This window comes from Cupressus sempervirens, chromosome 11, assembly GCF_028749045.1.
Source record: "Cupressus sempervirens isolate cs-2001-9-10 chromosome 11, ASM2874904v1, whole genome shotgun sequence".
NCBI classification, from domain to species: Eukaryota; Viridiplantae; Streptophyta; class Pinopsida; order Cupressales; family Cupressaceae; genus Cupressus; species Cupressus sempervirens.
In genome coordinates this window covers 761084891-761096142 of record NC_143128.1, presented here as the reverse complement: position 1 = coordinate 761096142, position 11252 = coordinate 761084891, and the positions used below count along the sequence as shown (strand labels likewise).

Here is an 11252-nt window from a genome sequence, read left to right as displayed (position 1 = left end):
TTGTAGGATGAAGAAAACATAAAAAATGCCTTAATTTTCTTGGACACTTTTTGTCAAGCCTCTGGTTCTGCTATCCAATGGCATAAAATACTCTACTACTGACAATCATTCTTGCTAACTCCACCATGGCTTAGCCAGTTTGAATTGAAATAGGCTTCTTACGGGGAGATTTTTCGCTTTCTTGGCATTGCTTTTTCTTTTCAGGCTTCGCCTGTTGAACTATGGAATGCTGTGCTTGCCAAGATCACCAAGAAGCTTGATTATTGGCTTATGAAACTACTCTCCTTTGAGGGAAAATTCCAGATTTGCTTGAAAGTTCTTGCAGCTACTCATGTCTATTATTCTTCTTGTTGGGCTCCCTATAAAGCCTCCTACCAGAAATTCGAATGACTGCTCAGGGATTTTCTTTGGGCTTCTGGTTTTGATTATCATGGCTTTCACAAAGTTGCTCGGGATTTTTGTTGTCTCCCAAAAGAATCTGGTGGCCTTGGCCTGCTTTCCACACAGAAAAAAGGCCTTGCTCTTTATGCCAAATGGATTATTCATGCCATCACTAGAGATGAAGCCTAGAAGATTTTGGTTCGGCATTGCATCTCTTTCGATTTTTCCGTCAACATGCTTGTTTGGAAAAGGATTGGTTTCCACACCCTTCTCATTATGCGCGAGCCAGTGATCATACAAGGATTATTTGTTATCAAGAGCATATGGAAGGCTTGGGAAGCTATCAAGCCTTGGCTTCGTTGGCTTGGTGATGAGTTCCGCAATGGCCTCTCCTTGAATCAACAAAACATTTAGTGGTCTCCCCTGTTTGCCATTCAGGGTACTCCCCTTGCTAAGACTCAAGGTGCTAGTACTCTGCATTCTTTCAAACGAGGCATCAGAACTCCCAAGGATCTTTTCTCTAGGGTTTTCATGAGTTTTAGATCTTGGGAAGATATGCAAGTCTAGTACCGTCTTATCTGTTTAGATTGACAGACTTTTGACTTATTGCTCTCTTCAATTCCTATTCACTTCATTCATAAAGTGGGTATTCAGTCTACTAGACCTTGGTGGCATGATTGTAAGTGGTATCCTACCACTCCTTTTTCCAATTACAAGCCAAGTCTGGGATATAGATGCCTTTCTCCCCATTCGTTGATGGTGGATACGCTCAATCAAAGATGGCATTTCCAATCTTCTCTTTCTCAATGGAGAAAATGCTTTGACACCATATGGTGTGCTATTATAGAACCCAAGATTGCCCATTTTGCTTGGTGTCTCGCCTTCCAAGGTCTTCCCCTTGGGCCTTGGCTCAAGCATATTGGGGTTCCAGATCCCAGATGCCCTTTTTGTGGGCAACCAGAGTCTTTCATGCATATTTTTTGGTTTTGTAGGCGTGCCCAAAATTATTGGCACTAGATTCATGACTTCTTCAAGCCATTTAGGCTTGAACCCTTTTCTTGGCACATGGTTATATTGGGTGATTCCCCTAGAATCCCTCAGAAATTCACCCAGATTTGGCATACTTTTAGGATGAAGATTTTGTTCACTCTGTGGAAAGATAGGAATGTTGTTCTTTTCACACATAGTTTTCTTGATATTAATATTGCTATGTACACTAAGGCGTGCATTTGTAATAATGTAATTATGCAGATTCAAGTGCAAGCTAACAAAGTGGCCTTGGAGGTGGCTCACTTGCAAGAGCCGTTGAACCACTAGGGCAGTGCCCCTTGCACTATTGCCAGAGTTCCTCCAGATGCTTCGATTGATACCTCGATGCCTCGAGGCCGCCATTCGTGATGCCATTCCACAGGTTGCCACTCGCACACCCTGCGCTCCCAGGCTTCTCACCACTGCTCTCCCAATGGTGGTGACAATGGATGGAGGTGCCACTCAGCTTCCCCGCCTCATGGTGGCTTTGGCTGGTCCCCAGGTCCTCCTCTTGGTGCACGTTGAGTGCTTTTTGGGAAATGGCCTCACCTGGATCTGGCGATTTCTCCTCCGTGGCTAGAGACAAAAGATGTAGAGGCTGCCACTGATCCTGGTGCTACTATTGCTGATGATGGTTGGACTGTTCCTAGCCTGCCCCCCTAATCCCAAAGATGATTGGCCGCTTGAGGTTGCTATTTATGTTTTTTTTTTATGAATAATGTTTGATTCCAGCTGCGGCTGTGAACTTTTTGTGGGGTGATCTTGTATCCCCCGACCCTTTTTTTGTAAATTGTAATCTTAGTATATTATTTATTAAAAGAAAATAACTATTCATAAAAAAAAAAAACATTAACTATTAGGCAAGAACTTTGATGCTTGTATCACTTGTTATTACTTTATATTAATATTATATTTTTATCATTACCATGTATTATTATTAATTGTTCATTATTAGTATTTGTTTATTAAATCTTTCTTCAAGAAGAGAATGAAGCAAGGGACATGACAACCATTTGTAATGCGTCATATTCAAATCAACTTTATTTTATTTATATTCCCCTCCATCTATTTTCCTCTATATTTCTCCATGTCTTTTTCTATGTTAAGACTATATATAATTTTCATTCTAAGTCATGTCCTTTTGTAAATAATAATAATATTATATTAATTATGTTTCTTATTTATTTTTATTATGTGTTATATATATATATATATATATATATATATTATCATTTTAAATTTATTATATTATAATTCATATTATGATAAAACACACAATTATCTATAACATTATAGTATAATTGCATCAAATATAAAATTATATATAATATTTTTATTATTATTACTTTATATTAATATTATAATTGTATTATTATCATATATTATTATTAATTAGTCATTATTAGTATTCGTTTATTAAATCTTTCTTCAAGAGCAAAATGTTGTAGTTAGGGTCCTAAGCAAGGGGCGTGACATTTGTAAAGCTACGATGATCACCATTTATGGTCATGGCTTGTTCATTGTTTTTTGATGAAAACATGGAGTTTCTTTGATTTGTGCACTTTTCTGAATGTGGAGAACTTGAGAGAGCTATGGACACTAGTGGTGAGAGTTGTATTACAACATAATTTGTTTGTGAGTTTTTCATTTCTTTGTGGATGTTCCTTGATACTGCAAAATATTACCTGCACCTTCTATGTGAAGATTTTGGAATTGTATGCCTTGATCATTTTATATTTCGACATTACCTATGCCATGAGGGTTATTGCATGTGTATGTTCTTCATTGACATGTTTTACATATGGAACTTGTGACTGTGGTTTATAGGGTGGATATGTTGATGGTACAAGTTCAACCATGTTTGGGTGCATTAGAGGTATGGAAGATTGAAGTAATTAACATTTGTTGCGGTTGTTATTTCCAATTATGTTGAATTTTCTTCATTTGACAACTTGGAGCCTTTCACTTGGGATTGATACTTGTGCCCTTAAAATTGACTGATTTTCAGTTTGGCTTGTTTCTTTTTCTCTCCCTCCCAGAAGTGGCATGTTATAGGATGAGGATTTTTTGCTCGATATGGTGAACATCTTGGATTTTATTGAAAGTATTTTGATGTAACACAAGCATACTAAAATTCATGTATTTATGTATGTGACTTTGATGACGTATTTCATTGGTTGACCCTTATGCAATGTATATGAGGGGGATTCCATTTTTTAAGGGCATTGTACACCTTCGATAATATTGAATATTTTAATTTTGTAAGGTAAAAATATTTGTTTTTGGTTATATCAATAAGAGGTGTTTAGCTACATCATATACTTAATTAGATCCACTTGTAAAGTTGTATAATATTGGGTTATACCTTTTATGTGTGGGTTGGACATTAGAATAATATTCAATATTTAAAAAACTTGGTACCAAAAAAAACGTGGGATCAATATTTTGTGTATTCGTATTTTTGCCCAAATGCTTGGTTGTTTTTATGAGAGCTAGCACATGTTTAGTGGTCGGTGGCTTTGACATGAATGTCATTGTATTAAGTTCTTCCGAATTGCTTGGTTGTTTTTATGTGAATGTTTTATTATTAAAGCTAGCACATGTTTAGTAGTCGGTGGTTTTGACATGAATGTCATTGTATTAAGTTCTTTGAAAGGTTTATATGTGAAATATAACATGGGATGTGTATATACATGCTTAAACACATGAAGGATGCATTGAAAGAGCTTGATGCTTCGAAGTATTTGAGGAGACTCTCTTAAGTGTATTGTAAAGTTTTCATTCTTTAATAAGATATCAAGTGTGGATAGATTTAGAGGCTTAATTTTCCCTTCTTGAAAGTTTTTCCATACCATATCTCGTATTACTTGTGACATATCTTTGATATTTGCACATGGCTATTTTCTAAACTTGCATGCATGTTTTTCTCTCATGGGGGTTTGTTAGGAAATGATTTGGTCGACTTACATGATTCTCCGAAGTTCTAACAACCATAACTCCAAATGCAGTTAAGGATTCTAATAAAACATCAACTTAAGTACTTCCTTTCAGATGGTTTATTTCCTCCTAAAGTGCTTTGTTCTCTCACACTAACTTCTTGTAGATTTTTGGCATGTCTTCATTTTTCTTGAAATTCTATCATGGTCGTACCTTGCAACCAACAACCTGCAAAACCTCAAGAAGAATTTGGTAAAGATGATTACACTCTCCATCCCCCAAATTTACCTAAAAACTTGACTTTGATACCAACTGATCTAAAATTTTCACTAAAATCTAGTTGATACAACTATGGTACTTAAGTTTAACAATAGAATACAAAGGATCTAAAGAGCTATCATACACACAAATGAAGTGCTGAAATGAGAAAATGCATCACAAACAAGATAATCCTGGAGAAAATCTTGGGAAGGATGTAAAACCTGGATAGGTAGTGGCATCTACTCTTCTGCTACAGTAGTCAAATAGACAAGTACAGATGTGACTTTGATACCAACTGATCTAAAATTTCCACTAAAATCTAGTCGATACAACTATGCTACTTAAGTTTAACAATAGAATACAAAGGAACTAAAGAGCAGTCATACATACAAATGAAGTGCTGAAATGAGAAAATGCATCACAAACAAGATAATTCTGGAGAAATCTTGGGAAGGATGTAAAACCTGGTTTGGTAGTGGCAACTACTCTTCTGCTATAGAGCAGTAATCAAATAGACAAGTACAGATGTATGTACGACCCTTGGGAGGTCTATTTTCAACATTCAACTTATTCGTCTAGTTCTTGTATATACAACCATTCAATTCTCCCCCTCCCCTTGATTTTGAATTGTCAATTCCTTCAATTAGGGTGTTGGTTGACTCTAAACATTCGTATAAAGCCTTCTCACATGAAATTCAAAGAGATTGGGTTGCTAAGACTTTTCAAATTATCTTTTCTTGCATTTGGGTGAAACTGCCCCTTTTTGGCAGGCACTGGTTACAAAACTGAACCCTATTGGAGGCCACACAGAACCAATGGTTTCATAAAACAGAGTTTTATGGGAGAATTCTGCACCCGAGACTTGTTGAATTGTCATCTGAGGATGAACTTTTTCAAGGATTCAATATGGATAATGAGTTTTCTTTCTTAGAATTTTAATTTCTCATACAATAGATTCATTGTATTTTTCTTGATATCTATAGTTAAGCATTGTCTTCATATCATTGACAATAAAAAACATTAGCTTATGATGCAGATCTCGGAGCAGATATAGCAGGGATGAGACGGGCCTTTGACATGTAAGAAAATATATTTAGTTCAGATTCAGCAGGGCAGGGGGAACATTTGACATGTTGACTATAATTATAAGAGTAATACCATTTTCTTATGCATGCATATATATTTTCTTGATATCTACAACTAAATATTGTCTTCAAATCAATCATAAAGATCATTAATTCACAGTGAAGAGCTGAATGCAGATTAAGTAAGTTCGGAAAATTATTTGACATATAACAATATTTTTAGAGACACAATTTCCTTTTATGTTCCTATATTTTACTTCCTTCTTCCAGCACATGATATTAACTGGTAAGACTCATTCAAGAAACCTCACAATTTACAACTGCTTGATGGACAGCTATTAATTAGCTAAAGATTATTTTTGGGAAATATATGGATTTAATAGTGTTCTCCCAATAGCAGTTAATAAGACAGCCTCGAAGAAATTCCCAATCATTAATTTGAATTATACAAAACTCCACCTCTGTGAAGTAATGGAGCTCTTCCCGAAAAACACGAGGAAGATTTTATTTGTAGTCACATTGAAAAGAAGTTGAAGACAAATTTCCCTAGATAAGAAACAGATGGTAATGAATTTTCAAACTAGCACCAATGGATGGCTTTTAAAATTGTGGTCTACAATTACGCATTTTCCAGTTATAATTAGAGGCCAAATATGGCTAAGTAAATGCTCGCTTTTTATTATCAGTCTGTATGGTTTGACATTATTTAAATTTCAGTTTATTTTAATACTTAGCTCCTTCCATGAAGAGTATCACGTTATTGTACTTAAAGGATATTTTCATCACCTTTGTTCCTGCTTAATGATAGAATATGGTAAGGAGGTAGCAGATTCTGATTCAGACTTCTTTACAGAGCACAAGCATGAAAGGATATCAATTATGGAAGATAAATCAATACACTATTTTACAATCTGATTAGAAGTGCAATTATCTTACCTAGAATCATATTTTGACCAGTTGCTTGTACACATCTGTATGTCCTTAAACATCCACAGGGCAGGTGATGGAGCTTACTGAGCCAGCATATCTTCCTCACCCAGAATATTGCTTTCTAATGTCACATTGTTATATCGCTTTGCACAAAATATGTATATGGAGAGGTTGATTGCAGAAAGAGCAGCCAGAAGCCAATAATAGTAGTCCAAATGAGCTCTATTCAAGTTGTCTGAAAACCAGCTTCCTTCACTGCTTCTGCTGCTCAAGTCATCAACAATGGAGATAATAATGCTGCTCAGGAAGCTACCAATGCCAAGAACACTCAAAAATACAGCAATGCCCAAGCTTCGCATTGTCTGGGGCATTTGATTGTAGAAATACTCTTGCATTCCCACCATTGTGAATACTTCTGATATGCCATAGAGTACATACTGAGGAAGCAGCCAGAAGATGGTCATTGGAACTATTGCATCAGGGATGTCTTTCAAATCATCATCCTTCACTATCTTTAGTCTTTTCATTTCTGTCAAAGCCGCAACAACCATGGCAACCATAGCAACGAACATGCCAAATCCTATTCTTTGCAGCAATGTTATGCCACACTTGTGCTTTGTAATTTCTCTGGCAAGTGGAACAAGCATCAAATCATACACAGGTACAAGCACGAGAATACTGATTGCTATCAAACACTGCAAGGATGCTGGAGGGATTTGAAAATGCTGACCAATTTTTCTATCCATTGTACTGCCCTGTTTTGTAAAGAAAGTAGCTGATTGTGCAAATAAAATGCCATACATTAAGCATGTTGCCCAAATAGTAATCGACCTCTGAATGAGTTTGAATTCTTCATTTTGCATTGCTGCAGACCTACTGTTTGATTTCTCCCCATGCTTATCTTCACATACTACTTCAGGAATCCTATTCCAAAAGAGAGAAAACATTGAAAATAGCACTTTTTATTGATATCCAGCTCTCTAGCTAGTTTATAGAAATCCAACAAAATTAATCATACCATCTACTCTACAACAATAAAAATCAGCGCACAAACATGGTCTAACAAATAACTGAATAGAATAACAGATAGGTTGAATGCCACATATTTACAGTTTGAATCTACGCATGTACAACCTTGCTTACAGTGCTTTTTACAATTTCCACGTTCTTCAGCCTAGACTAGCAATCAAGATTTGCAGGAACAATTTTCTCTGGTCATTGAAAAAATAACTTCACTGCAAACCATGATAATATTAGGAATCAAAGTATGTTCTCCAAGGCCAAAATTCATTTACAACATGGTTTTATCAGTTCTATCTTGGACAGAATTTTTTAATTGAAGTTTGGAATATTCGTTCACTTGTCTCCATCAATAACTTTATGCTTATCATAAGGACAAAGTTCTTTTTACAGGTATGATGAAAGAACGGTAGTTTTTCCATGTTATTAGTACCCTGCGCAAATTTTACAATTTTGTGGTGTTATATAATTGTTGTGCCTACAAGGTTTAGAAAAGAAAAAGGGAACTATAAAACGTCAGAGCTGCTTACTTGAGATGATCTAAACGAAGGACGTTCATTCTCGGTCTTACAAAACATTCGGATACAGTTTTCTGAACACATACAAGCAGATTGTCAGAGGGTAACTTGTGGTGGTAAAATACAGAGCCATAGAGAAAAACAAAGAGAGCTAGTGCCATAGCCACAGTTGGGATAGCGAATCCCACTCCCCAGCCTATATTCTCTTCTATGTAGAGAACTATTGACAGTGCTATCAGAGCACCACTACACTGACTGAAGTACCACCAATTGAAAAAGGAGCTTCTATGCTTGTTCTCTTTTCCATCTCCATCAAACTGGTCTGCACCAAAAGCTTCTATACAGGGTTTGTGCCCTCCTGTACCCAGAGCTATCAAATACAGGGAGATGAAGAAAAACCCAATCTGAAAAGTAGTGGCCTTCAAACAAAAAGGTTCTGTTGTGTCACACGGGGGAGGCTTCAGATATGGGACCGACACAGATGTGGTCAAGCAAATTAGCCCCTGCAAAAAAATTAAACCTTATGAAGCACATTGCAGCTTGATTTTCGTTTGATTTTGATATTTATATTTATTACTGCCAAGAATGGGCAACAAGATTGAAACACATCCACTATCAAAGTGCCTAGTCATTTTCACTTAGTGCATAACTGAAAAAAGAAAACTTATCAAGCAGCAAAATGCCAAATATTGAACTGGAAAACGAAGTCATGAAGCGACAAAAACCTAAGCTACAATGTTTGGGAATCCAAAGCTTACAGTTACTCATCTTTGCACTTTCTAAACATCCAAATCACACAATCAACTCTAGAAGCAACTAAATGATACTAGCATAGATTGTGTTATTCTGATGACACTATCCGAAGGTTTGTCAAGTTGTCACTCTATTGAATCCTATAATAGAGGTCAAGCGGATAAACATTGCCCAAATGATCTCACATATATCATGTAATAACATGAACTTTTGCGTGTTAAGTAGGTACTAAAAAAATTATAAATCAACTAAAAAACCTGTGATGTGGTAGTACTCATAAAGCTTAATATCTGCAAAAATTAAAAAGGTAGTTTGAATTATATCACACTCCTCAAATGGGAAAATTATATTCATATTGTAAAGAACACCTAGTATAGTCATGAGAAGTCCTAGAATCTTTTAGCAGTCCAAAAAGTAAAATATCAGAGTCGGACAAAGAGTCTCAGCATAGAAGTGTGGTTTAAAGGATATATCTGAAATAATCCAGAGTGACATTTTAGTAATAGATCACCACACAGAAGGGGAAGATCCTAGTTTAGAGACCCAGTTGAATATAAATGTCAAACCCGCAATTAAAATTATGAAAAAATCATACGAAATCTACGAATAATCCCAAGTCAATTGTGTCATATACGCCATAAAAAAGAAACTATGATGGATGAATCTGAACTTTGAACAGCTGTGCTGGGTCAGTAACCATAGTGGACTAATCTTAAAAAGCAAGGTGCTTTGAATTTGAGAGCGTTAATTAATTGCATTGAGAAAAATTGATATCGTTATTAAGTTCAAAATTCAAAGTAATCGAATGGAGACTCAAATGGGTTAATCTGGTGATTTGAATTAAATGAAAAAGAGAATTTTAATGACGTAGGTTAAAGATCTAAAGTACCAACAGACGCCAAATAACCCCTTTTCAATTTTTTTCCATGCCGATTTTTATTTAGAGTTTTATTACATGATAGAAACCCCAAATAGGTGAATTTTGTTGTAAAGGATCAGCGATTCTAAATTGTATGCCATTGTTGATTTGGTAATTAAAAAATGTCATACAAGAGCTCAAAGCAAAATGTAATGGTGAAAGACGAAAAGAAGAGGCATCTGGGGTTTTAACAACTGACCAGCAGATAAATAATGGAAGAAAGCAGAGTGGTCCAATATCTGCCCCAGTAAACATCTGCAAGAAATGCTCCGAGGAAAGGAAGAACTGCTGTGACGCCAGACCATATGTTTACATTCTTGGCTGCCGTGGCAGTGCTTTGGTGGAGATCATTGGTGAGGTATGTTATTAAACTTGAGCTTATGCTATAGTAGCTCATTCTTTCTGCCGCCTCAACCCCTGTCAAAAGACGATCCAAACAAGAAATTGAGATTTCTGCCATCCGTTTGCAATTGATTTAAATAAAAACATGCGATCGAAATAAATGAAAAAAAATAACGTATGGGAAGCACCAATTATAAAAAGGGACGCTTTCCATCCTCCTCTGCGCGTTGCAATGGAGGAGGCTGATTTATTGCATCCATTTTTGGCTAGCAAGGCTTCCTCCATTCCTGGAAATCGATAGACGATATTACTGTCCAACTTAACGAACAGAGTCTATTGTATTTGGGTTTCCTAACTTTTTCTGTTCATTGTCTCATCATCTCGTCCTCCCAAGTGATGATATTCGGGCAATAATTTGCTATTTGCAAAAATTGACATTCAATTGTTAATGGATTCTATTGTGCGAGAGAGGATCACATTTATCAAAAGTGTTATATGTAATATTGATTATACAATTGAATTCATAAACATTTTATAATTTTATGAATTGTAAAAATATGATATAATTAATTCAATGATTTCATAATAAAAAATTTAAAAAATATATTGATGATCTTTTAATTTTATTTTGTGTAGAATTAATAAAAATATATACCTCTTCACACATACACACATACATATTAGAAAACAAAATGTAAAAATGGCAAAACATTATATAATATTATTATATTAGACATATGTGTGTCTATATATACATACACACACATATTCTAAGATATTTAATCTTACTCTATCAATTCACACATTTATATATCTATTTTATCTATATATTTGTCATATTTATTTGTACACTTACTTTTATTAAATTGTTTCCTCTTCAATTATAGTGTTGTTAAGTGCAAATATTTTGGGGGAAGAGAGGGGGGTTGCTTAAGGGGATATAGTGTTTGTGGCCATGAGCTTGTCTTTTTCCAAATTTTTTTATTAAAAAAATTAATTTGGCCAACTGACCTCTTTTTCCTTTTTACCTTGACTTGATTAAATACACCTTTAACCCACAATTAATGTTTTTGAACA

General features: G+C 35.3%; 1 protein-coding gene across 3 annotated transcripts; it reads right to left on the bottom strand.

The window, feature by feature from the left end:
- Window positions 1-4221: 4221 nt before the first annotated feature.
- LOC149531831 (protein NRT1/ PTR FAMILY 5.10-like) lies at window positions 4222-10595 on the bottom strand. 3 transcript variants are annotated; one of them, XR_016358595.1, is made up of 5 exons: window positions 10364-10595; window positions 10033-10250; window positions 8174-8664; window positions 6630-7547; window positions 4222-4575 (listed from the first exon to the last, which is right to left on the bottom strand). XR_016358595.1 is itself a non-coding variant. In XM_089809387.1 (4 exons), the coding sequence occupies exons 1-4, from the start codon at window positions 10458-10460 to the stop codon at window positions 6704-6706; spliced, it is 1650 nt and encodes a 549-aa protein (XP_089665513.1). In that variant the 5' UTR covers window positions 10461-10595; the 3' UTR covers window positions 6553-6703. The 3 variants fall into 3 exon arrangements, 1 of the variants encoding a protein (XP_089665513.1); XR_016358596.1 differs by lacking the exon at window positions 4222-4575 and adding an exon at window positions 6348-6487; XM_089809387.1 differs by lacking the exon at window positions 4222-4575 and having other exon boundaries at window positions 6553-7547.
- Window positions 10596-11252: the final 657 nt, after the last annotated feature.

Excerpts from the sequence above, each read along its gene's own strand:
- LOC149531831 (XM_089809387.1), bottom strand. The coding sequence starts at position 10,460 with ATGGAGGAAGCCTTGCTAGCCAAAAATGGATGCAATAAATCAGCCTCC. Across the intron at positions 8,665-10,032 it reads CTTCCATTATTTATCTGCTG|GGGCTAATTTGCTTGACCAC; the intron begins GTCAGTTGTTAA and ends ATTTTTTTGCAG. Across the intron at positions 7,548-8,173 it reads CTTCGTTTAGATCATCTCAA|GATTCCTGAAGTAGTATGTG; the intron begins GTAAGCAGCTCT and ends CTTTTGGAATAG.